This window comes from Vitis vinifera, chromosome 4 (genome assembly GCF_030704535.1).
Source record: "Vitis vinifera cultivar Pinot Noir 40024 chromosome 4, ASM3070453v1".
NCBI lineage: Eukaryota > Viridiplantae > Streptophyta > Magnoliopsida > Vitales > Vitaceae > Vitis > Vitis vinifera.
The window spans coordinates 8,721,679-8,749,515 of NC_081808.1; the positions used below are offsets into that span (position 1 = coordinate 8,721,679).

A 27,837-nucleotide genomic window follows, 5' to 3' on the forward strand; every position below is an offset into this window, starting at 1 on the left:
CCGATATATCCGTGATTACCAATATTTTTATCCTTACTCCTACCACGCTCTCATCTCATGTATTTTATTTAACTCACATTTGACAACTCGAATACTTACCCCAATAATGATGTTTGGGGAAAAAAAATTTCATCTTATAATCTTTTTTAAACCAAACCATTGGAAACATAGTTCACACATCATATGTGGGCACATAATGTATGCATGTAGATTGAATTTGCACCATTATATAAGGATGTTATATTAACTATACAAGGCCAATGTACTAATTGTACAAATGGTACACAAGGCTACCCTTTGTGAAGAATTTCAATCAATTTTGATTAACTTTGTTTTTAATCATTCAATGATTGTACACTCTAATTCCTCCATCACACACTTTTCTCATGCACTTTATTTGACTCGCATATAGCAATTCAAATACTTACCCCAATAATGATGTTTGGGAAAAAAAATTGTTTTTACGTCTTCCATCATTTTCTAAATCAAACCATTGAAAACATGATTAACAAATCTTATGTGGACACATAATTTATGCATGTGTATAGAATTGACATCACTGTACAAGAGTGTTATACTAATTGTACAAGACAAATGTACTAACTATACAAAGGGTGTACAAGGCTACCCTTTGTGGAAGATTTCATTCGATTTTGAGCAACTTTTTTTCTGGTCATCTAAGGACTACACACTCTCATAACACATATTCCTCTATCATACAGTCATCTCTTGCCCTTTATTTAATTCACACATGACAATTTGAATACTTACCCCACTAATAATGTTTGAAAAGAAAAAAAAAATTGTTTTCCACTGTTTTATAAACCAAACCAAACCAAACCAATGTAAACATGGTTAACCTACCTATTGGCACACATCGAGTAGGGGGTGTATGGAATTTGCGCTACTATACATGGTATTTACACTAAGTGTACAACGTAAATATACTAACTATACAAGGGGTGTACAAGGCTATCATTTGTAAAGGATTTCAACTTATTTTAAAAAGCTCACTTGCTTATTTCCCTCAGCCAAGGATGGAGGATATTCTTCACAGACATTGGTTAATCATACATTCATCTCATGCACTTTATTTAACACGTATATGGTCATTTGAATACCTACCCCACTAATGATGATAGTGAAACAAAATTGTACAACAATTTTTCCCTTATTTAAAACTAAACCAATGCAAACATGGTTAACTAATCTAGAGGCAGATATTCACAAGGCAGTGCATGGAATCTGAGTCATTATACAAGGATAAATATTACACTAATTGTACAAAATAAATTTACTAATTGTACAAGAGGTATACAATACTGTTTTTTGTTAAATATTTCAAATGATTTTAAAAAACTCTCTTGTTTTTTTCTTGTCACCCAAGGACTATACAATTTCTCCACTCAAATTCCCTCGCCTAAGAATTGTTTTGACTCTTATTTTTAAATTTCATTATCAAAATTTTGTAATTATATATTTTGTTTTTGTAGTTTTAGCAATATTCTTTCTTTCCACTCTTTTTTTGTGAAATTTTATCCAAATGAATCTATATTTAAAATTATAATCATATTTATCATTTGTTTTTACTAAGATTATCTTAAATTCTTTTAATATATTAATTTATACTCATTTATTTAAAAAATGAAAAACTAATTTTAAACATGTTCTATTACCTTTCAAATAAAAAATTAAATAAGTTGGAAAGTCAATAAAAGAAAAATTAAATACCACTTTCAATCATTTTTAAATAAGATTTTATATGACACATTTTATTTGAAATTTAATTTCTAAAGTTTCATTAAAAAAATTTGTGTTGACAATTTTCTTGCTATTAGTTAAAATACTTTTCAATAGTTTATTTAGATAAGAAAAATTATAATATAATATTAAAACTTCACATTTTAGTTATTTTCAATAAATTTATCTTTAAAAAATTTTTAAAATAAAAAAATTAAAATTTTAAAAACTAAGGGAAATATTAAAAAAAAAATTAAGAGTGAAGTGATAGTCAATTAAAGAGGAATAGAAGAGGAAAATGTGTATCCACTTACAATGCTTAATTGGAATTGGAAGAAGGGTTTGAATTTAGAAAGGGGCAATTGTAGAGGAAAATATAAAATCATAAACTAATAGCAATTAATACAATTGTTAATGATATAATAATTGAATGAAAATGGGAATATAATTATGAAAGATTGTTATAAAATATAAATGTAGATTGGAAAAAAAAAACTATAAAAAGAAAACAAAAAACTAAACAAAAAAGCATAAATGGATAATAGGGAATAGAAAAGGAAAAAAGAAAACACAAAGAAATAGAAATTCACACTCATGTGTAGAGATTAATGAAGGATAATATTATACTTTATTTGGATCTTAAGTTTAAATGTGGGTGATAAGAGGATGTTGGACCGATTTTCAGATCCATTTAACTTAAAAGTCTAATTCTCCATAGCTTTTGAAAATTTAATTAAAATATTTTTAAAAATGATTGATTCAATTTTTTTTATATTTAAATAGTTGAATGTACAAGGTTTTCTATATGAAAGTCATTTTATTATATAAAATTAATCACCAAATTTAGATTTGTCTTACATAATTATAATGTAGAAAATGCTACTTATCTTTACTTGTTTCATAATTTATTTTTCCCCATATTATTATGGAATAAATTAGTGAATGCCAGTAATTCTTTTTTGTATTAATAATGTAAGTTAATTAAGTTACAAAATATTATAGGAAAGTACTTGCCTAAACAAATATCATAATTAAAAGTTAGTTTTTTTTTTTTTTTGCAATAATATAAGCTTTGGGCCCAAAAATTATAAATAACAGTTCACTAGCTAGAAAGATATATCCTGCTTAAAAGTGATGTGGCATTATAAATACAAATTTTGTGGCTAATTTTTTCTTTTTTAAATATACATTTACTACAAATGTATGTGATTGTTAAATGTCATCCATTTGCTATGAACAATAATTTTTCACTGAAAAATTGTTTTGCTATGAAATAAACTGTCATTGCAAAAAGCCACTTCCTACCATAAAAATATCTTCATAGCTAAAAGCGTAATGGCAAATGGAGAAATTTGTTGCAGTGAATTTTCCAAAAGCTTGCCGGATCAGTTTAATCCAAGATCGTATTGAAAAGGATGATCGAAGTGGAACTAAGAAGTACCTTCTGGTTCATGGCAGGACTAGGACAGGGCGGTCCGGTTTTCAAACCATCCGCAGATATGACGCATAATATTGTTTTGGAATCTATATTAGTCAACGGTTCCTACATTTTTTACAGGACATAGATGTAAAATTCACGAATTTGATGCTGCCTGACACAACAGGTCAACTTCCTGTGTCTTATCTGCATCCAAAAAAGTCAACATTTTTAAAGAGTGTCCTTACACTAGCTACGTGGTGGACATTGCTTCCCCACACGCAAGATCTTCGCCAATGGAGGGAATGCAAGGACTGAAGGATGTAATTTTTTGTGAGAATAAATACTTTTTATTTTAAAAATTATCATTTTCAATTCAAGGGTTGCCACGTATCATCATAAACCTATTAAATTCCACACGCCCGAGATCACCATGTGAATACAATACTGCCAACTGCCACCTAACACATGGTTGTCATGGCTGCACTATTGAATATCTCAACTATATGCTACAGGCGATGAATAGCGACATGGAGTTCAACAAGAAAACCCGTGTCTCGTGACTTTACTAATACTGGGTCAAATGCAAACGCAGGAAGTAAGCTAAAATGTGTGTTTTCGTGGAAGAATATTTAGAAGGATACATTCTTATCATGATTTCATCATTATAAGTTAGGTTTTCTTATGTAATTAATATTTTAAGAGATTCAATCTTTTGATCGCCTCAACTCGCCCAAGAAGTGTTGGCTGGGTTTTGTATTCACTACTATGCATCTGGGTCTTGTTACAGTGCCTTCGGTTCTAGGCTTCTAATTCTTACTTTTTCAAATTCTAGACCCAATAAATGAACTGTATTCTGCATTATTGTGAATCACCAAGCTTCCCAAAAGTAGCTCAAAGATGAGAAACGACCCTGCCCAACTGGGGTTCTTCCTCTTTTTTCTCTCCCTATGGAGACTCTTTATAGAAATGACCATGGCACAGAACACAGCAATCCCAGTTAACGCGGGAGTGGTCCTTGACTTTGATACATCGCTTGGAAAGATGGGTCTGAGCTGCATCCCTCTGGCCCTCTCAGATTTCTATGCCTCTCATGGTAACTACAAGACTAGGCTCGTTCTGAAGACTAGAGACTCCAGAAGAGATGTTGTTGGTACAACTGCATCAGGTACTCTTATCTCTGTTCTTCTCGCTCTCTCACAGTAGTAATTAAGTGTTATGTAAGTGTTATCTGACCTAATCTATTAGAGTTTCTTCATATAAATATACCTTATTATGTTAAAACAAACACACATTAAATTGTTACTGCCATTATATTCTTATGTGTATTAATAATACTCTTGAGAATGTAACTCTTATTTGAAGTCGAATCATAGTGTTGACCACATCCCTCAAAATGTTGAAGAGTTCACTAAGGGCTATGAGGTGCTATGTCCTGGATGTGAACGATGTAGGTGTTGATCATTACAAGACCTCTGGGAGAAACATCCACTCTAGGTAAATCTATGTACTTAGTTCTTTTAGAATTAATAGATTTGCTCATGATCACTTAAATCCATGAATTTTATACTTATAGAGTTTCTAGTATAAATGAGAAAAAAAAAATCAAAATTTGGGGTTTAAAACTTATGACTTCTTCTTTAGCTCTGTCTAAGTAGTTTCAAGAATCAAGATATATAAGTTTCAAATTATATTAATTCAATTTACTAATCCAAATGTGAAAAAGTTTCAATTTATAGATTTTGTTTTAAACCTATATTTCTACTTATCCATCTATATATGCCCACTCAAATGAAAAAATAGCATGGGACTTCGAGGAAACAAACAAACTTCCTCTTTGGGGTGGTTAATTGCTCACTGGTTTTGGACACAGGTTCATCTCTATCCATCTTAAAAACTTCTGTTTGAAAGAAGAATCATCTCCACTTGATTTGAAAGAAGATAAAGGAATAAGGCAAATGCTGAATTTTCATTCTCTCAAGTTGTATTTTCTGGTGGGCCTTCAACATGAGAATAACAAGGAAATCACAAGCTTTAATTTCTTGTGACCCCTTTAAATCTATAGCTTCAAGATGGATGAAATGATAAAAAAAATTTGATAAATTTCCTCCAAGTAGAGAAAATGAAAACAAAGGGTTTATTCTCCGTCTCTTCCCTTTCTTTCTCCTTTTTGTTCTAGTATGATGACTAAAGCAAAGCATTGATTTGAAATTATTATTTTTTTTTTTATCAGTTAATGCTCTTACATCTAATGACACATGAGACCCTTTAAATTCCAAGACCAAGACATTACTTGCATTTTATTATTGTTTTTTTTTGGGGGGAGGGGGGGAGGAATAATTCAAATTCAACTCTCTCCTACCATGACTTTACCCTAATGGTCATAAATTTTGAGAACCATGCATATACCTCATGACCTAGAATTTTTTTACTATATTGTTGTTGTACCTATCACTAGAATTTAGAAAGAGAGAGAGAGAGAGAGAGAACTACTCTTATTTGATGCTTATTAATTAGGATTTAGGCCCACTGAAATTGGAGCATGAGTAATGCAGGTAGAAAAAGACAAAATTCCAAGCTGATGTGAATTTCACATATAATTTGTTCAATCTTATCTTCAAGATAGAAAATTGCAAGAAAATATTAGTCATTCATTTGGTACAAACATAACCAAAATGCATGTGAAGCACTACTATCAAATACTGGTAAATTTGAAATAACTTGTAGTTGACTGTCGAAGATGTGAACTTCTACATGTTCCATACTATTGCCAACCAACACATGATTTCATGGTGAAGTTGAGGATTGGAACTCCACTATATAGAATACAGGAAAAATACTATTGGATGGTAAAGCTTGAATTAATCTTATGACCCTACATAGAAGATGTTCGGGATTCTCCAATGAGTTTGCAATGATTGAGCTTGTAGCTATTAAAACAAAATAAATTAGTTTTCATTAGTGAGTGAAAAGAAAAAATGTACGATTGTAATTGAGAGGAAATTTCATTAGTGAGTGAAAAATAAAATAAAAAAAAATGTGCAACTAATATATAGAAGAGTGAGAGCTTTCATTATTATAATCTTTTTATCTTCGTTTAGTTAGTAAATTTTAAAATGTTGGTGTATTCGATGAATGTAAAGATTATATTAGTAGCCAAAGTACATTAAATTATTTTTTTTCTTATTTCAGTTCGTATGTGTGGAGGTGTAAAAACTGAAGGTAGAGTTAATTTTTGTGTGTAGGAAAAAGCTATCATATGTGTTGCCACAAAGCTTTATACAAAGAATTTTGGTTTAATATATTATCAAAATTATCTCTCGCAATCTAAAAATGTCAATTGATGTTGATAGACCCCCCTACCAAACCTTTACTGGTAGTGACAAAACTCAACATTTAATTTCTTATTTCACAGAAAGTCTTGGATGATATAAATTTTACAAATCTAAATCATTTGATAAGGGTATAAATATATGAGATTAATATATAAATATATGTGTGTGTGAGTATATGCATCAATGTGATATGATCTAATTAATTATGTCTCTTAACAATCTGCTTTTGAATTCAATAGGATTAAGTTCTTAGGAATTTACAAATAATGTCAAATCCACGTACAACTTGGGTTGTTATGGGTTATAAAATAAAAAGAGTAAATGAAATAATTATTTTAAAACCATAAAATATAAATTATATAACAAAGTAAGAAGTTAAAAACTACATATCTCTCAAGCCACACACGTTCAATGGCAAGAGGGATGCCAAGAAGTTAGATAACTTCTTGTGGCACATGGAGCGCTACTTTGAGGCTATCGCATTGATGGATGAAGCCACTAAGGTACGCACCGCAACCCTCTACCTCACTGATAATGCTACTCTATGGTGGCGTCAAAAGTTTGCCGACATATAAAAAGGGACGTGCACCATAAACACATGAGATGCCTTTAAGTGAAAAATCAAAAGGCAATTCTACCCTGAAGATGTGGCTTACCTAGCAAGGAAGAATATAAAGCGTCTCAAGCACACGGGCTTGATTCATGAGTATGCCAAAGAGTTCTCTACGTTTATGCTTGAGATACCTAACATGTCCGAGGAGGAGCTATTATTCAACTTCATGGACAACTTGCAAAGTTGGGTCGAGCAAGAGTTGAGCAAACATGGTGTCCAAGACCTAGCCACGGCCATGGCGATAGCAGAGTCCTTGGTGGATTATAGAAGGGGAGACTTCTCCAAGCCCAAGCCATAATCCAAGGGTAATTATGCTAAAGGTGGGGGAGACAAGGGATCAAAGAGGTACACCCCTAAGGAATGATCAAGTAAGACCTCTAGTGGCAAGGATAGTAAGGGCAAAGACAAACCAAAGGAGTTCACACCCAGGACCAATTACTTCCTGTGTGATAGGCCACACTTGGTGCGGGACTGCCCCAAGAGGAAAGCCCTAAATGCTATGATCGAGGAAAAGAAGAAGGAGAGTGATGCTAAGGTGGGATCGTTGCAACTCCTAAACTCCTTTAAGGCCAAGCCAATGCCCTAAGACGCCCCAAAGCAAAGGGCTAATGTATGTAGAGGCCCTTGTGAATGGGAAGGCCACCAAGGCCCTGGTGGACACTAGTGCCACTCATAACTTTGTCTCAGAGGATGAGGCAAAGATGCTAGAGCTCCAAGCATCCAAGGAAAGAGGTTGTATCAAGGCAATCAATTCAGCTGTAAAGCCATCACACGGAGTAGCTCACGGGGTGACTATGCACATCGACTCATGGAAAGGAAGGGTCGACTTCACAGTGGCACCTATGGACGAATTCAAGATGGTACTAGGGATGGACTTCCTACAAAAGGTCAAGGTTGTGCCAATACCTTTCGTACTCTCAATGGCTATCCTAGAGGAGGAAAAGCCATGCATGGTCCCTACGGCCACTAAAGGTACGCCCAAGACCCCTATGTTATCAACTATGCAAGTTAAGAAGGGGTTAAAGAGGAAAGAGGTGACCTACCTCGCCACCCTGAAAGAAGAAAGGGATAATGGGTCGGGAGAACCCATGCCTAAGGAAATTGAGGGAGTCCTTGATGAGTTCAAGGACGTGATGCCACCTGAGTTGCCCAAAAAACTTCCTCTTAGGAGAGAGGAATACCACAAGATTGAGCTAGAGTCGAGAACAAAGTCCCCTGCTATGGGGCCATACCGGATGGCACCGCCTGAGCTGGAGGAGCTAAGGAAACAACTTAAGGAGTTGTTGGATACATGGTTCATCCAACCATCCAAGGCTCCCTATGGCGCGCTGGTTTTGCTTCAAAATAAGCAGGATGGGTCCCTACGAATGTGCATAGACTACCAGGCACTCAACAAAGTGATAGTAAAGGACAAGTACCCTATTCCGCTCATCGCTGACTTGTTCGATCAACTTGGAAGGGTGAGATACTTCACAAAGCTAGACTTGAGGTCAGGCTACTACCAAGTAAGGATTGCGAAAGGGGATGAGCCCGAAAACCACATGTGTGACCAGGTACGACTCATACGAATTCTTAATGATGCCCTTCGGTCTCACCAATGCCCCAGCAACGTTCTGCATACTCATGAATAAGATCTTCCACCCATATCTAGACAAGTTCATGGTGGTATACTTGGATGACATAGTCATCTATAGTGACACCCTAAAGGAGCACGTAAAGCATTTAAGGAAGGTCTTTAAAATTCTAAGGCAGAACGAGCTATATGTAAAGAAGGAAAAATGCTCATTTTCTAGGAAATAGGTGAGCTTCCTAGGACATCGCATCAAGGATGGAAAACGGATGATGGATGATAACAAGGTGAAAGCCATCCAAGAATGAGATCCATCAACCAAGGTACCTCAGATCAGATCTTTCCTTGGTCTAGCTAATTACTACAGACAGTTCATCAAGGGTTATTCGGCAAGGGTAGCTCCACTCACTGACCTTCTTAAGAAGAATAAGGCATGGGAATGGAATGAAAGGTGCCAACAAGCAGTTGAGGATCTGAAGAAGACTGTGACTGAGGAACCGGTGTTGGCCCTACCCGACTACACCAAGGTTTTTGAGGTACACACGAATACCTCAGACTTCGTTATAGGGGGTGTCATTATGCAAGATAGGCATCCAATCACCTACAAGAGCCGCAAGCTAAATGACATGGAGAGGCGCACGGTGTAGGAAAAGGAAATGACTGCCATCGTCCATTGCTTGCGCACCTGGAGGCACTATCTTCTAGGGTCTCACTTTCTAATGAAGACCAACAATGTTGCCACTAGCTACTTCCAACCACAAAATAAGTTAAGTCCTAAGCAAGCTAGGTGGCAAGACTTCCTGGCCGAGTTCGACTATATGCTGGAGTATAAGCCAGGAAATGCTAATCACGTGGCCAACACCCTCAGCCGTAAGGCAAAGCTAGCATCCATGACAAGCCAACCCCAAGGAGATATATTGGATCTTCTAAGGGAGGGACTGCAACACGATCCAGTGGCTAAGAGCCTTATCACCCGACTCATGAAAGGAAAACTAAGCGGTTTTGGGTGGAAGACAACCTACTCTTCACCAAGGGGAGACGACTCTACATGCCTAAGTGGGAGAACATAAGGCGGAATCTGATAAAGGAGTGTCATGACACCAAGTGGGTTGGGCACCCAGGGCAACGATGCACTAGGGTACTACTCGAGTCGGCTTACTACTGGCCTCAAATAAGGGATGAAGTTGAGGCCTATGTGAGGACTTGTCTTGTATGCCAACAAGACAAGGTGGAGCAACGACAACCTAGAGGCCTGTTGGAACCACTACCAATAGCGGAGCAGCAGTGGGACAGTGTCACCATGGACTTCATCATCGGGATACCCAAATCGGAGGACAATGGCTCTATTATAGTGGTAGTGGACAAGTTCTCTAAGTATGCGACCTTCATAGCAACCCCGACTGATTGCACTGCAGAAGAGACAACAAAGCTATTCTTAAAGCATGTGGTCAAGTATTGAGGGTTGCCTAAGTACATCATCAGTGATCATGATCCACGTTTCACTGGAAAGTTTTGGACGGAGCTCTTTAAGCTTATGGGTTCGGAGTTCCACTTCTCCACAAGCTTTCACCCACAGACAGATGGGCAAACTGAGAGGGAGAACGCCCTGCTGGAGCTATACTTGAGGCACTTTGTGAGTGCCAACCAGAAGGATTGGACTAAGTTGCTAGATATAGCCCAGTTCTCATACAACTTGCAAAAGAGTGAAGCAACCAACAAGAGCCCGTTCGAGCTAGCCACAGGGAAGCAACCCTTAACTCCTCACACGCTAACTATAGGCTATACAGGGAGAAGTCCAACGGCTTTCAAGTTCGCAAAGGGATGACACAAGCAAGCTGACATAGCACGCTCAAACTTGGACAAGGCAATTAAGAAAATGAAGAAGTGGGCTGACAAGAAGCGACGTCACACGAAGTACAAAGTCGGAGAGATGGTGCTTGTCAAGCTCATTCCTCAACAATTCAAATCCCTAAGATCGGTGCATAAGGGCCTTGTGAGGAGGTATGAAGGACCCTTCCCCATACTTGGGAAGGTCGGCAAGGTGTCCTACAAAGTTGAGTTACTGTCAAGGTTAAAGATTCATCATGTCTTCCACATAAGTTACTCGAAACCATATCACGAAGACAAGGATGATCCAAGCCGAGGGTTTTCTAAGAGGGCACCTACAACGGTCGTGACCTCCTATGACAAGGAGGTAGAATACATCATCACAAATCGAGTCATCAAGAGACGAGGTGTGCCTCCTACTACGGAGTACTTAGTGAAATGGAAGGGACTACCAGAGAACGAGGCTAGCTGGGAGCCAATAGATGCATTATGGCAGTTCCAGGAGCCGATTGATCAGTTCCGGGCAGAAGGCGCAACGAGGACATTGGCGGCTTAAGTGGGGGAAAGTGTCACAAGATGTTTCAAATGAGCCTCCCCATGGGTTTATATAGAGCCCAAGAAGCTTCTGGAGATTCCTACACTTAGCCACTAGTGGGAAGAGTGTGGAAGGTTCTAGAAATACCTAGAGAAGTCCACACCTCTCTACACTATGGTAAAAGACATGGGAGGAGTCCAGGGCTTTCTAGAGAATTCTAAAAGCCTCTTGTACATAGACTTGTACATAGAATGGTGTAGGATGTTCTAGAATATTCTTGAATTGTAAAGAACCGTCCAAGGTTCTAGAGAGTTCCATTGGTGCCTATAAATAGGTGGGGGCCTCATTTGGCTAAGGCACCAAACAAGTGAGCTTCCAAACATTGTAAAGTTTCCTTCAAAAGCAATAAAGCTTCCATTCTTTAAGAGTTGCTTACTACATCTTCTAAAACTTCCGACTTGTGAGCATCTTAGCCTAACAAGCTAAGCATTGGGGAGTAAGGCTGACTTAGCAAGATCAAGCATCTTGACTTGTCTAAGTGCCACACGAGCTTAGGAAAAGACTAAGTCTGTGACACCGTGCTCTCATCTCCACTCATCATCCTCCATAGTTGGTCGTGTAGTTGTTGTTCCCCTGCATATTCTCTCACCCATTCCCGTTTTTTCTCCCCTAATTTGGTATCTTCTCCACTCAACCTCGACAGTTGGGTCGGGTTTCTGTTTTATCCCTCTTTTGCTGAGTTTCCCGATATTTTCCTCTCTTCTCCATACTCGGCTCTTCTTCGGGTACTTGTGTTTTCCTCTCATCTCCATCGATTGTCATTTTCAGGTGCTTTCAGTTGTCTTCATGTATTGTTGGATGTTTTCGTGTTGTTGGGTGTTTTCGGGTGAGATATTGTAGTAGTTTCGGGTGGCAACTTTTCGAGTTCTATCTTTTCTTCGTATCCCCTCTATTTATGTCCATATTTAATTTTCATATTTGGGGTTTTTTTGAGTTTTGAAGTAAAGAGTGCAATACTCCCGCTCCCTCCTCTCCTCTCCATAACCCTTGTATTTTCTTCATATTTTATATTTTGTTTAAGAGGTATAAGGGGTGGTTTCGGGTTCTAAATTTTGTGGTTTGAAGACCCGAATTGAAGACATAGCTAGAAGAAGAAGAAGAAGAAGACGTGTAGTAATAAGAGAAAGAAAACTAAAAAGGACACAATTTTTTGTTAATCAAAAGGCGGTTGTATCATAATTATTTGCCAAGTTATATATTAAGGAAAAAAAATGTGAGTATTGATAATGTGTTTTACAATATTGTATCCATTATATTTCATGTTTTTTGTTAGATTTATGGGTTGATCATATTAATGAAAAATAATGTGGTTAGATCCATAATTGGAGATTGAAAATAATTTATATGCTAATTTTGTGACCATTTAAAATGTACTAAAATTTGGGGAGGATTTTGTAGTGGTGGTGAAAGTATGTTTGATTTATTATATCTGAAATCATATTATAAAAATTGACTTAAATGATTTAATTTAATTTTTAGGAGCGAATGCATTGTTGTTGAAGTTGTTAGAAATCCAAAGAGGCCTATCGAAGCTTAGATACATTACTAGTAAGGAAAAATAGAAATATGTAAAAGAATATGTTTTTTAATGTATTTTTTGTGGTTGTTATAGTTGAATTTGTTTGAAATTGTTTTGTAGTAATGATCAATTGGTCATGATCAAAGAGAAGGATAAAGGAGTTAAGATAAATGATGATGTAAGGAGTAATATTGTTGTGTCTAATTTAATTACATTTTAAAATTAGAATTTAAAGTATGTGACCAATTAATGTAGTTGAGGAAAAAATTGGGCAAGAAGTGGAATGCACTTTCAAAAGTAGAAAAAGAAGATTTCATGGCAAAGTCCAAAGAAAGTTCTTCCAAAGGTAATTTTTTTTGTAATGAATATTTAATTTCATTACTTATGTATTTGTTGGAAATTATATTAATGTAAACATGTTTGATGTTTGTGTATCTTTTCAGTTATATCTTCAGACTCGATGCTCACTCGAGCGAGTGATTAGAGTTATTGAAGAATTAGAACCAAAGCAAAGAGCAGCCATAGAAGAAATAGGATTTGGTAGCCTCTTGCAACTTTGATGTAGGAAAATTGATCATGGTTTATGTCTTTGGTTGATAAATAGTTTCAACCCGAACAGTTATATGTTAGAGTTGTATAATACTTTCATCAAATTATCCTCCATTGATGTTGAATTTATTATGGGATTGAGGGTAAGAGGGTTGAAGATTGGCATGAACAAAGATGTTAACCATAAGAATGATTTATGTAAAAAATATTGTGATAAAAAGGGGCGATTGCCATTAGTGATGTTAGAAAATCAAATTAGGGAGGATAAAGAAGGTGGAAACGATTTCAAAGTTCATTTTGTATTATTTGTGTTGGGTGCATTATTGTGCCCAACAATGAAGCTTTTTGTGAAACATTCTTTCTTACATCTTGTGGAAGACATCAATTCAATAAAGAAGATGAATTGGGTTGAATTTGTGTTGTCTTATCTTGTGCACGGGATTGAAGAGTTTAAGATGAAACAACGAAGTGGGGTTTGCGGTTGCTTATTGTTTTTAATGGTAATGTCCTTGTAATTAATTTACATCATAGTGAATTTCAAATTTCTTATAATAAAATGTGTTAACTAACTATATATCTATGTTAAATATAATCGTAGTTATTCTACCACGAGCATATATTGTTCGAAGAGAAATTTCTACCATTATATACTCAACCTTGTCCTCGGATTACTACTTGGGGAGATGATGAAGTACTTGACATGAAACAAAAATTGAAAAACCTCGGTGAATATGCAAATGACAATGTAAGTTATAGTTTCAAAAGTCGTTTAATATTGGTTTAAGTTTTTAGTGATTTTTAATCTTATATGTGTTATATTTTGATGAATATATTGTAGGTCAAAATATGGGTGATACAAAATGAGATAAGGGATTGCATTGATGGAAATGCGATGACAATGGAGAGGGAGAATGAGGAGGATGAGAAATTCGAAATCAATCCAAAGAAAGATGTTATTAAACGAGTAGGTTTTACAATATTCATCGTGAGTATCAATATTAGTAGTGAACCCTTATATTATGATGTTATTAATGAAGTTCCTATATATCACTAGGTTGACAGTGGGAGCTTAATGGAGATGGATAAAACCTTTCAACAATTAAAGACACATCTAATTGATTTGTGTCATGGTGCAAGTAGTAGTAGTTGTGAAAAAGTTTTGACTGAATTTGAGGAGAAATATACTACATTGAAAGGTCTCTTCATTGGGTCAAGCGGAAAACCTTTGAGAATGCACGAGGAGGGAACGAAGAATGACATTTTCTCATGCGAGAGAAGTTTGGAAGATAAGGACAATAAGAAAGGAAATGAACATTATGTTCACACTTTGTCAATTGAGAAGTTATGTACTGAGGACTTTAATAGAAAGAATGAAGATGCATGTGCTACATCAATTAAAGTACATATCATTCCGGACGAAAATGTAGATATTTTACCACTTCCAATCAAAAGGAGTAGAAGAGATTATGGAAAGGTATGTATCATATAAAAGAAAAAATTATTTTCCTTACAACTACTTAACCATTACATAGTAAATAGATGTATATTAATGGTATTTTCCATATTAGGAACCATTACGAGCACTATGTGGTTATCCCAATCATGTCATGAAAACACGTACATCAAGGGAGAGGAAACCAAGTAAATTCAAGGTCTCCCCATTTGTACACAATTTAAGGAAAATGGGAAAACGTCAAGCATCAGAGGTATAATACAAATAGTTTAATATCATGATCTTATTTTTTATACTCAACATATATAGCTAATAATTATGTCTTGTTTTCAATTTAGTCAATCCCCATGTCCATTTGTGAAGACGTGGTGGATGCTCAATCATTCAATGTACTTCAATCTCTTGTTGCTGATTATGTTTTCAATAAAACATTGTCAAAAAGGTTTGTAGTGTCTAGAACATTCATAGATGTGTTGTTACAATTTTAGCCTTCATATGCTTCCAATTTAGTCAAGAATGTTTTAACATATTATTATTTTAGTGAGCTTCTTGTTGACTTTGATCATGAACATGGAGTTCGTGGAGATTTTGAGTGCTTATGTCCTAGAGAAAATTTGATGGATGTTGTAAGTACCTACTTCATTTATACTAAACGCGTGCTAAATTAATTAAATAAATTTATTGAAGTTATTGTTTAACAACAAGTAATAAATCTAGAAGCCTCAAAGCTAAATTATTTTGAAAGGCAATTCATAAGCATACGAAGTATAAGATGCTATCTTCCCATGACATTTTCAATAAGCTCATATTTCTCTTGTTGTTTACTTACGTATTAAGTACAATATACTAATGTTCGTATTATGTTTAATTACTAGCAAATGATTTTGTGCGGGAGTCTTTATCATTTTTTTTATAGAAAAACATCCATCGTGAGTAAGTACATTAGCAAATTGGATGATTGCAAGAAGTTTAGTAATTATTTGTAATGTTTAATTGCATATATGAAATTTGGAGTAGATATTGTTTTCACCTATAATATAGTAGATATTTTGTGCCCCAACTCATATATATTGTTTTTCTAACTTTACAGCTATTTATTCTAATGCATGATGATTGCACCGGTCATTGGTATCTATACGTCATTGACTTAAAAAACTCTCATATCCAAATTTTGGATTCATTGCAATCGAAGAGTCGAGACGAGTTCCGGTTTAAGAGTGTCAAAACAGTGGTATGCTTTCAGCTTTTTATTTTCCTTTTAACTTGTTTTTTTTTTCTCTTCCATATTTATTAACACTAAAGGGGTGTCCAAATGAATCTCAGAAAAATCAAATTCTGAAAATAATTAAAAATTAGAAAGTGTACGAAGAATGTGAGGAATCCTCACATTCTTCGTACCCTCCCTATTCTCCATTTCTTTGAAAATTTTAAAGAATTTTGGGACTTTATATGACTAGGACATTGTTTAAATAAGTTCATTACACTTAAGGGTGTTTAAATAATGCCAAAAAAAATAAAAAAATAAAACTCCAAAAATACTTAAAAATTAGAAAGGGTATGAAGAATTTGAAGATTCCCAATTCTTTTCCTCTTTTAAATTTAAAAAATTTTGGAAAAATGAGTTCATTACACTTAAGAGGTGTTTAAATGATGCAAAAAAAAAAACTCCAAAAATACTTAAAAATTAGAAAGGATACGAAGAATTTGAAGATTCTCAATTCTCTTCCTCTTTAAAATTTAAAAAATTTTGAAAAAATCAAAATGATTAAAAAATCAACGAGAGATTTAAAATTCCATATTTTTACTAATTATTATAATTTTTTTTATTTTCAATATTTCAACCAATATTTTATATAATTAAATTTAAATTATAAAAATTATTTTATTAATACAATTGTCAAGTACATAACTAACTTAGTGTTTGAACAATGTATACTTATTTAAATTTATTTTAATTTTTTTATTTTTTATAAATATCTAATTAGACTTACAATTCATTGAAATTATTCAGTTTTTTTACTTCATAAACCAATTATATTGCTTTTTCGCATTTTCAATATTCACCCAATTTTTTTCACAAATAATTTTAATTGAAAATAAAATAAATTAATTGACTTTGAATTTATAAATTATGTCATTGAATTTTTTTTTACAATATTTAGTTTATTTTAAATTTAATTTTTTTTCCTTCACCTCTTTGGTTCATCAATTTACATTAAAAAATAAAATAAATTCTAATTTCTTTTCTTTTAAAAATTTATATTTTCACAAATTATTCAATATTTTTCAATTTTTATAAAATAAATCTTCAGATTATATAATTGGATGTTGTAAAGAGTTAAAAAAATTTGTGTTGCATTAGATTATTTTTTTCTTGGCAGAGGTGACCGGTTTGTAACCTATATAGCAAGTTTTTTTTTTCTTTTTTATTCAACAACCCTCACATGGGGCAAGTTGCAATTGGTGCAAAATTGGGGGTATGGTACCGAAAAGCATATTTCGGTACCCTAGCATAACCCTTCCTTGCATCCTGCAGGGTCCTCCTTCTCAGCTTGACTGCAGAGTCGTCCCACTTCCAGCTGGCCTCTGGTTTCAAAATTCAAATTCTAAGTCCTATAAATAATCTCTTAATTTCTCTCCATTATTATGACTACCATAGCTTCCAACAAGTTCAAAGATGAGAAGGAACCTTACCCAACTCCTTATCTCTCTCATGTTCTTTCTCTTTCCCCCGATTTTTTTCATAGAAAAGGGCATGGCACAGAACACAACAATCCCAGTTAAAGTGGGAGTGGTTCTGGACTTGGATACATGGATTGGGAAGATGGGGTTGAGCTGCATCTCGATGGCCCTCTCAGACTTCTATGCCTCTCATGGCCACTACAAAACCAGGGTGGTTACAAAAATCAGAGACTCCAAAAGAGATGTTGGTGCAGCTGCAGCAGGTACTATCCCTTAAATCTTCTCCTTCAAGTGTTAAACTCATCAGCTTACAAAACCAGGGTTTCGATGAAGTTCGCTGACCTTATCCTCTCTGAGAACTAATAAACCTAATTGGGAGCAGTTTAACTAGCATACTAAAAGATATTTGCTTTGAATATTCTCTTAGAAAAGCAACAAGAATTCTCTAAAATATTGCGTTTATTTTTATGTTATCTTATTATTTATATTTAATATTTTTATAATTAAATCAAAAAAATTATTAATTTACAATCCAATAATCGAACCAATGGTTCAACCAAATATTATAAATATATAATTTATATATTATTAAAATTAAAAATAATTATAAAATTTTAATATCTATTTATATATATATAAATTAAAAATAATAATATTTATTTTTTACCTTTGATATTATCAAATTTAAATTATAAAAAAATATAAATATATTAATATTTTAAATTTATTAAATGAGTGGTTATTAGTATTATCCTATCCATGATAAGATGGTCCATGACTCATATCCCGGCCCCAATTCTAAGAATTTTGGATTTTTCAACGACTCCATCCACATTCAGCAAATCAATATCTTTCATCCGTGTCAATCATAATTGTCCAAAACGGAGCCAGGCCTTAACATTGAGCTGGACTTCCACCCCTCAACTGTGGATTGAGCTTTGGCCAACCCAAAACCGATGGCCTGGTTCACCGACCCAATGGTCCAACTGTCGGTCTGTCTGCTTCAAAGTCAGCTCAGCGTATACTCCACTCCAAAGGCTGGACCAAGCTCCGAATACGATTTAATATTATCTGGTCCGGTTTTTAAAACATCATCTATATCAACTTAGAGTGATCCAAAAAAATTGAAAATTTAGAATGTGCAACATATATTACACTTGTGATTTAAGAAAATATCTGGACGACTACAAAAGAGTCTCCATTAATTGTGCCGTGTTTATTTACTGTTTTATTTTTTTAACTTGGTAACTATCTTGGGGGAGTGACCAAGAGGTTTTCTTATTCACCACGTAATATTTAAGGGCTAGCAAACAATGTTAAAAAACTATAAGGGTGCCGATTTTGACATTATTTATGAACATAACTCTTAAACAATAAGAAATATTAATTAGTGGGATTATGTTAGTGGTGATTGTTTGTTTTCATGTGCTGATTTATAGATTTTAACTTTTTTAATAAGGTTTTTATTAATAAATTATAATAATTAACTATATTATAATTTTGGTAAATTATTTTAGAAAATAAGCTAACCTATAATTGAGATAAATTTAAAATTTTAAATAATTTAAATAAATCTTAATTGGGATTAAATGAATTATTGATGTAATTTTTGTGTGAAGTTGATAGACTTCTAACCCAAATGGCCCTATTTTATTAAATGAATGGCAGGATGTACCTTGTTGAGCATACAATAAATGGGTGGTCTTCCTCTTAAATTATAATATCATATCATAATTCATTTTCATATTCTAAAAATATCTGATAAACAAGGTTTTGTACCCTCGTTTGATTGCTGACGGTAGAGTAGAAATTTATTCATTCATTTAAATGCTTGTTTATCGTTTGAACCTGCATGCTCCTGAACTCAGTTGTAGACCTCTTACAAAATGAAGAAGTGGAAGCCATAATAGGGCCCGGATCATCGATGCAGGCCAACTTCATGATTGGTCTTGGAAGCAAAGCTCGGGTGCCCATCATTTCATTTTCTGCAACAAGTCCTTCTCTTTCTTCGCTCCAGAGTCAATATTTTGTCCGAGCCACCCTAAATGACTCAGCTCAAGTACCAGCAATAAGGACAATAGTCCAGGCCTTTGGATGGAGAGAAGTTGTGCTTATTTACGTGGACAACGAGTATGGCAATGAAGTCGTACCGTCTCTGACTAGTGCCTTGCAGGAGGTGGACACCCATGTGACCTACCGGAGCGCCATTCATCCATCGGCAACTGACGATCAAATCGTTAAAGAACTTTACAAGTTGATGACGATGTCAACTAGGGTTTTCATTGTGCATATGCTTACGCCTCTTGGCTCCCAGCTTTTTACCAAAGCAAATGAGGCTGGAATGATGGAAGAAGGCTATGTTTGGATACTAACTGATGGGATAACTGACTTCTTGAGTACTTTGGACGCTTCAGCCATTGATTCGATGCAAGGGGTGTTGGGCGTCAAGCCCCATGTTCCAAGAACCAAAGAGCTTGAAAGTTTTAAAATCAGATGGAAAAAGAAAATCCAAGAAGAATATCCAACCAATGAAATCTCTGAGCTGAATATTTTTGGACTATGGGCCTACGATGCTGCTTCTGCACTAGCCATGGCAGTTGAAAAACTTGGCGCGGGAAACTTCAGCTTCCAAAAGACCACCATTTCCAGAGATTCAACCAGTCTTGAGAGTATTAGAGTTTCCCCAATTGGCCCAAATATTCTCCATTCACTATTAGGTACTCGATTCAGAGGCCTTACCGGAGATTTTCAAATTATAGATGGGCAACTACACACATCAGCTTTCCAGATAGTTAATGTGATCGGTGAAGGGGAAAGAGGGGTTGGATTTTGGACAACAGAGAATGGAATTGTAAGACGATCGAATACTACTTCTAAGGCCAATCTAAGAGCCATTATGTGGCCAGGAGAATCTACTTCTGTTCCTAAAGGTTGGGTGTTTCCTACCAATGGAAAGAAGTTGAAGATAGGGGTTCCAGAGAAAAAGGGTTTTTGTGAATTTGTAAAGGTGACGCGAGATCCTATCACTAATAAAACAAAGGCCACTGGTTACTCCATAGCTATCTTCGATGCCGTAATGGCAACATTACCATATGCTGTTCCTTATGAGTACGTTCCCTTAAAGATACGTGATAGAAAGGCTGCTGGTAACAAAGATGAATTGTTTCAAGGACATGTTCAGGTCAGTCATACTCTTTAGATTCCCTAATACATAACAATTTTCATTCAACTGTAGCCATCAACTGTCAAATAGAGGGAAAACTGTCATCCTTTTGCAATGAAATATCTCACGTACCGCCAATTTTACCTTTACTTTTATCATGTACAGAAGTGTGACGCTCTGGTGGGAGATATTACTATTCTAGCGAGCAGGTCCTTGTATGTAGACTTTACACTGCCTTACACCGAGTCTGGCGTATCAATGATCGTGCCGATCATCGATAACAGAAGTAAAAGTGTTGGGTTTCCCTTCTTTGTGGGACTCTTAAATTTACTAAATATGGTTTTTCTATTTTTGGCCAACACCTTGGTTAGCACATGACTCTTGGTATATTCAAGATTGGTTTGAAGTCTTCAAGGAAAGAAAAAAAAAAACTACAAGCCTTTTGTCTTTTCCTTTGGTTCATTATCTTGGTCGGCAAGAAGACTTTTGGGATACCTTTTTGGTTCAAACAAACAAAAAGAAAATTCAGCCTTCTTCTTCTCCATTTTTTGGTGCTACACAATCAGCAAGTTTGTTCTTCAAGTGGGTAACGTTCCTTCACTTGATATTTGGGGTTTCTTGCGGTTTGTTCTTGGAGATTTGGTTTACTTTTGTGAGGTATTTTCCTCTTGTAATTTACACCTTGGTGTGTTTGTAAGGCTTATGCCTTTTGACCACTTTGTAAACTCTTTTGGTGATAGTGGAAGAAACTGACCTACCGGTTGTCGTGGACGTACCTCAAGTTATTTGAGGGAACCACGTAAATCTTGTGTGCTCATTTATTTTCTGTTATTCTATTTATATTGCTTCCATTGATTTACACTTGTGGGAAAGCCTAGTTTTTTTTCAACATCTGGTATCAGAGCTGTTGGTTAATTCGATTCCGATTCGTTATATTTGTGTGTGTGAATTATGGACGGCAATGTTGGGCGTATGGTTAGTTTCAATGGCACAAATTGGGTGACTTGGAAAACTAAAATGGAAGACCTTTTGTTTTGTAAAGATTTGAATGGACCCATAGAGGGTGATAGTGGCAAACCGGAAGGGATGAAAGATGACGAGTGGAAAAAGCTAGACCGAAAAGCTGTCGGTTTTATTCGGCAATGGATTGATGATAGTGTCTTTCATCATGTCTCTACAGAAAATTCAGCACATGGTCTTTGGACCAAATTGGAGAGTCTTTATGATAGAAAGACGGCCGTGAATAAAGCTTTTTTATTTCGAAAGCTTGTGAATTCTAAATATAAGGAGGGTACTCCTATTGCAGAGCATTTGAATGAGATTAAGAGCATTGTGAATCAGTTGGCCGCCATGAAAATTACTTTTGATGATGAGTTGCAAGCTTTGTTACTTCTTAGTTCACTTCCTGAAAGCTGGGAAACTTTGGTGGTCACAGTTAGTAACTCCACACCTGATGGAGTGGTAACAATGAGTCAAGTTACTAGCAGCCTGTTGAATGAAGAGACAAGAAGAAAATCATCAGGTTCTTCTCACTCCGAGGCACTTGTGATAGAAAATCGAGGGAGAGGCAGGAGTAAGAGTAAGGCTTCGCACAACCGTGATAAATCTAGAGGTCGTTCAAGCTCGATTTCAAAGAAAGATGTTGAGTGCTATTATTGTCACAAGAAAGGGCATATGAAGCGGGAGTGCAGAAAACTCAAGTTCAAGGAGCAGAACAAAGAGAAAAATTCAGAGAAAAAGCAAAATGATACAGCTGTAGTTACCGATGGTGAACTCATGATTATTCGTGATGATGTTAGCGTTAATTTGATTGGCCAAGAGACGGATTGGGTAATTGATTCTGGAGCTTCATTTCATGTTACTTCGCGGGCTGATTTCTTTACTTCTTACTCGCAAGGTGATTTTGGGAATGTCCGTATGGGAAATGAAGATGTGTCAAAAATTGTTGGCATGGGTGACATTTGCTTGGAAACAAATACTGGATGCAAATTGTTGCTTAGAGATGTGAGGCATGTACCGGATATTCGGCTCAATTTAATCTCTACTGGAAAGTTAGATGATGAGGGCTACAACAACAATTTCAGTGATGGAAAATGGAAGCTCTCTAAAGGTTCTCTAGTGGTAGCAAAAGGAAAGAAGACTTGTTCTCTTTACACCGTGCAAGCAAAAATCTGCAAGTGTGTTGTGAATACCTTAGAGAATGACTCATCCACCGATTTATGGCATAGAAGGCTTGGACATATGAGTGAGAAAGGATTGCAAGTTTTATCTAAGAAAGAGCTTCTAGCGGGGATAAAAGGTACGCCTTTGAAAACATGTGTTCATTGTTTCCATGGTAAACAAAATAGAATATCATTCCGTAGAAACATTGCATCTAGAAAATCTCATGTTCTAGATTTGATACATTTTGATGTATGTGGTCCTTTGAAAGTTAGGACACTTGGTGGTGCTCTATACTTTGTCACTTTTATTGATGATCACTCTAGAAAAGTTTAGGCTTATACACTGAAAACTAAAGATCAAGTTCTAGATGTGTTTAAGCATTTTCAAGCCAAGGTTGAAAGAGAAACTGGTAGACAGTTGAAATGTGTCCGCTCGGATAATGGTGGTGAATATATTGGACCATTTGATCAGTATTGCACTAATCATGGCATCAGGCACGAAAAGACAGTAAAAAAGACACCTCAACAGAACGGGGTTGCAGAGAGAATGAATCGCACCATTCTTGAGAGAGTCAGATGTTTGCTCTCACATTCTAAATTGCCAAGATCTTTTTGGGGTGAGGCAATGAGGACAGCAGTTGATCTTATCAATTTGTCTCCTTCAGTTCCGTTGAATGGTGATGTGCCAGAGAAAGTTTGGACAGGGAAGGAAGTCTCCTATGATCACTTGAGGGTATTCGGCTGCAGAGCTTTTGTTCATATTCCAAAAGATGAGAGGTCCAAGCTTGATCCAAAAGCAAAGCAGTGCATATTTATTGGCTATGGGCATGAAGAATTTGGCTACAGGTTGTATGATCCAGTTGATAAGAAAGTTGTCAGAAGCCGAGATGTTGTTTTCTTGGAAGATCAGACTATTGAAGACATTGACAAGCTTGAGTCAGCTGAGTCTAGTACTAATGATCTTGTTGATTTAGATCCTCTTAATCCACCTGTTGTTCATGATATTGATGAGGAAGTGCAGACACCTCATGATGATGCAGCGGAAGATGATGTTGAGCCAGAGATTGAGGGGGAACAGTCACCCCAAGAGCCACTACCACAGACACCGTTGAGGAGATCTACCAGAGAAAAACAGCCATCCAGAAAATATTCTTCAAATGAGTATGTGATGATATCAGATCAGGGGGAGCCAGAGACTTATCAAGAAGTCTTGAAGCATGAGAACAAAACTGAATGGCTCAAGGCAATGAAAGAGGAAATGAAGTCTTTGCATGAGAATCACACCTATGATTTGGTGAAGCCGCCTAAAGGGAAGAAAATTTTGAAAAATAAATGGGTCTTCAGACGAAAGAATGATGGGAACAGTTCTCAACCGAGATTCAAGGCACGACTTGTTGTGAAAGGTTTTGATCAGAGGAAGGGAGTTGATTTTGATGAGATCTTCTCACCAGTTGTGAAGATGTCCTCCATTCGAACTGTACTTGGTATAGCTGCGAGTATGAATTTAGAAGTTGAGCAGCTTGATGTGAAGACCGCATTTTTGCATGGTGACTTAGAAGAGGAAATTTATATGGAGCAACCTGAGGGCTTCATAGATAAGGGTAATGATCAGTTAGTTTGCAAATTGAAGAAGAGTTTGTATGGATTGAAGCAAGCACCGAGGCAGTGGTACAGAAAATTCGATTCTTTCATGACTGAGCATGGGTATTCAAGAACCACTTCAGACCATTGTGTGTTTGTGAAGAAATATACAGATGGTAATTTTATTATTCTCTTGCTTTACGTTGATGATATGCTTATTGTGGGCCAAGACATGAGCAAGATTAGCAAGTTGAAGTCAGAGTTGAGCAAGTCCTTTGCCATGAAGGATTTGGGTCCAGCAAAGCAAATTCTTGGGATAAGAATTGTTCGCAACAGATCACATGGGCTGATTTGGTTATCTCAAGAGAATTATGTTAAAAAGGTTCTTGAGAGGTTCAATATGGACAAAGCAAAGCCTGTTAATTGTCCACTTGCAGGCCACTTCAAACTTAGCTCAAGTCAATGTCCTACAAGTGATGAAGAGAAAAATGAGATGCAGAAAATTCCCTATGCTTCAGCAATTGGTTCTTTGATGTATGCCATGGTTTGTACTCGACCGGATATTGCTCACGCAGTTGGGGTTGTTAGTCGATTTATATCTAATCCGGGGAAAGAACACTGGGCAGCAGTGAAATGGATTCTGAGGTATCTTCAGGGCACTTCAAAGATGAGTTTGTGTTTTGGTAAAGGCGAGCCTATTCTTGATGGGTTCACAGATTCTGATATGGCTGGTGATGTTGATAGTCGAAAATCTACTTCTGGTTATTTGATTACTTTTGCAGGGGGAGCAGTGACATGGCAATCAAGATTACAGAAATGTGTTGCTCTCTCCACCACAGAAGCTGAGTTCATCGCCATTACAGAAGCCTGCAAAGAATTATTGTGGTTGAAGAAATTCTTACAAGAGTTGGGTTTGAAACAAGAAAGGTATGTCCTTCATTGTGATAGTCAAAGTGCAATCCACTTGAGTAAGAATTCTTCATTTCATTCGAGGTCGAAACACATTGATGTTAGATATCATTGGATTCGTGATGTCTTGAATGATAAGTTGTTGCAACTTGAAAAAGTTCACACTGATGATAACACTTCGGATATGTTGACTAAGGCATTGACTAAGGACAAGCATGAGAAGTGTCGACTATTGGCGGGAATGGTCGAATCCTCCACATAAGTCGGGAGGGGGAGAATTGTTGGGTTTCCCTTCTTTGTGGGACTCTTAAATTTACTAAATATGGTTTTTCTATTTTTGGCCAACACCTTGGTTAGCACATGACTCTTGGTATATTCAAGATTGGTTTGAAGTCTTCAAGGAAAGAAAAAAAAAACTACAAGCCTTTTGTCTTTTCCTTTGGTTCATTATCTTGGTCGGCAAGAAGACTTTTGGGATACCTTTTTGGTTCAAACAAACAAAAAGAAAATTCAGCCTTCTTCTTCTCCATTTTTTGGTGCTACACAATCAGCAAGTTTGTTCTTCAAGTGGGTAACGTTCCTTCACTTGATATTTGGGGTTTCTTGCGGTTTGTTCTTGGAGATTTGGTTTACTTTTGTGAGGTATTTTCCTCTTGTAATTTACACCTTGGTGTGTTTGTAAGGCTTATGCCTTTTGACCACTTTGTAAACTCTTTTGGTGATAGTGGAAGAAACTGACCTACCGGTTGTCGTGGACGTACCTCAAGTTATTTGAGGGAACCACGTAAATCTTGTGTGCTCATTTATTTTCTGTTATTCTATTTATATTGCTTCCATTGATTTACACTTGTGGGAAAGCCTAGTTTTTTTTCAACAAAAAGAGCATGGGTCTTTTTGAAGCCATTAACTTGGGACCTTTGGGTGACAAGCGCTTGTTTCTTTGTCTTCATTGGCTTGGTGATTTGGACTCTTGAACATCGAATAAATGAAGATTTCAGAGGGCCTCGTTCACATCAAGTTGGCACAATCTTCTGGTTCTCCTTCTCAACATTGGTGTTTGCTCAGAGTAATTACTCTTCCACCTCCTTCAATTTTATCTAGCAATTTATCTACTCTTGTAATATTCAAATACAAAGCATATTCAGTACATCTCAAACAAATCGAAACTAACTTCTAGGATAGCCTACTTACTTGTTTCCCATGATTAACCTCTATTATATGGACATTCCATACAATATGCAAGTAAATTTTAGGATAATTGTTATGTTTCAGAAACTATATATTTGCCTTTATATTGCTTTTCTGGATTGGATTTTCTTTTTCATTCTTAAATTACGTTAACAGAGGAGAGAATTGTCAGCAACTTGGCTCGGATCGTGGTGATCATATTGTTTTTTGTGGTGCTGATTCTTACTCAAACTTACACAGCCAGCTTGACTTCAATGTTAACAGTTCAACAGCTCAACCCAACTATCACTGATATAAATGAGCTCATAAAGAAGGGGGAGCGTGTAGGTTACCAATATGGCTCTTTCGTTTATGAATTCTTGATCAAGTCGATGAAATTTGATGAGTCCAATCTTGTAAAGTATGAGTCACCAGAAGAACTGGATGAATTATTTTCAAAAGGTGGAATTACTGCTGCATTTGATGAAATCCCTTACATGAAGATTTTCCTTGCAAAATATTGCTCCAAATACACTGCAGTTGGACCAACATACAAGTTTGATGGGTTTGGATTTGTAAGTGTTCTCTCTTAAAGTGTACAAATTTTCATGCAGTGGTTTCTGATTTTTGATCATTTCAGGTCTTTCGAAAGGGTTCACCCCTTGTAGCGGATGTTTCAAGGAAAGTTTTAAGCGTGACCGAGGGAGCTAAATTGTTAGAATTTGAGAAGGCATGGTTTGGGCAAACAACCAGTTGTCCAGAGCTCACCAGCTCAGTTTCTTCAAACAGTATCGGCCTTAATAGCTTTTGGGGCCTATTCCTTATTGCTGGAGTCGCTTCATTTGTAGCTCTCGTTGCATGCATCACCACATTCCTTTATGAAAATAGAAACGCCTTAATAAACTTGAATCCCCCATCTTCCTTATGGAGAAAAATTAAAGCCATGGCTACACGCTTTGATGACAAAGATCCCAGGTCTCATACCTTTAGAAAAAGTGATCAACTTCCAGACAAGGGGCATCAAAGCCATGGATGCAGTTACAGCCTCGCCAGCTACACCAACTTCCCTCCAAGTCCATCAAGCCTTCTGATCCCAACACACAGCGATTTTGCCTTCTTTGGAGAACAAGGAACACCTTCTTCTGGACATGGTGATCCAGTCTGTCCAAATCGGCCGATGTCTCCTCACATATTGTTTGAATATGAGCTTGCTAATTTAAATCACGAGCAAACAAGACCGCCTGTAATTGAATAACTGATCGATTACTTCGTTTTTCTTTCCTGTGTATTTTATGCCGGTGGCACCATTACCCACAACCATGAATTTCAAAAGAAAAAAAATGTAGTTGTACCCCATAGGCATTTTAGTTAACACGGTGATGTACATTCAATTTGCGGCTAAAATTAAAAATAATAAATAAATAAATAATTATTTACTACAAATTTATGTGATTGTTAAATGCCATCTATTTGCTATGAACAATAATTCATCACTAATAAATTGATTTGTTATGAAATAAAATGTTATTGCAAAAAGTAATTTCTTACCATAAAA

At 35.9% G+C, this 27,837-nt stretch overlaps 2 protein-coding genes and 1 long non-coding RNA gene across 3 annotated transcripts; all 3 read left to right on the plus strand.

The window, feature by feature from the left end:
* The first annotated feature begins 3,748 nt into the window (after positions 1–3,748).
* Positions 3,749–13,518, plus strand: LOC132253631 (glutamate receptor 2.8-like). Its single transcript, XM_059736298.1, has 3 exons — positions 3,749–4,325; positions 12,872–12,962; positions 13,060–13,518. The coding sequence occupies exons 1-3, from the start codon at positions 4,058–4,060 to the stop codon at positions 13,094–13,096; spliced, it is 396 nt and encodes a 131-aa protein (XP_059592281.1). The 5' UTR covers positions 3,749–4,057; the 3' UTR covers positions 13,097–13,518.
* A 255-nt stretch (positions 13,519–13,773) lies between these two features.
* LOC132253632 (uncharacterized) lies at positions 13,774–15,500 on the plus strand. The gene is made up of 3 exons (XR_009465486.1): positions 13,774–13,910; positions 14,004–14,639; positions 14,734–15,500. It is a non-coding gene; the product is annotated as an uncharacterized LOC132253632 (long non-coding RNA).
* A 1,546-nt stretch (positions 15,501–17,046) lies between these two features.
* LOC100245134 (glutamate receptor 2.8) lies at positions 17,047–27,654 on the plus strand. Its single transcript, XM_059736299.1, has 7 exons — positions 17,047–17,563; positions 19,169–20,481; positions 20,629–20,755; positions 24,380–24,382; positions 25,999–26,181; positions 26,460–26,857; positions 26,923–27,654. The coding sequence occupies exons 1-7, from the start codon at positions 17,296–17,298 to the stop codon at positions 27,535–27,537; spliced, it is 2,907 nt and encodes a 968-aa protein (XP_059592282.1). The 5' UTR covers positions 17,047–17,295; the 3' UTR covers positions 27,538–27,654.
* The last annotated feature ends 183 nt before the right edge of the window (positions 27,655–27,837 follow it).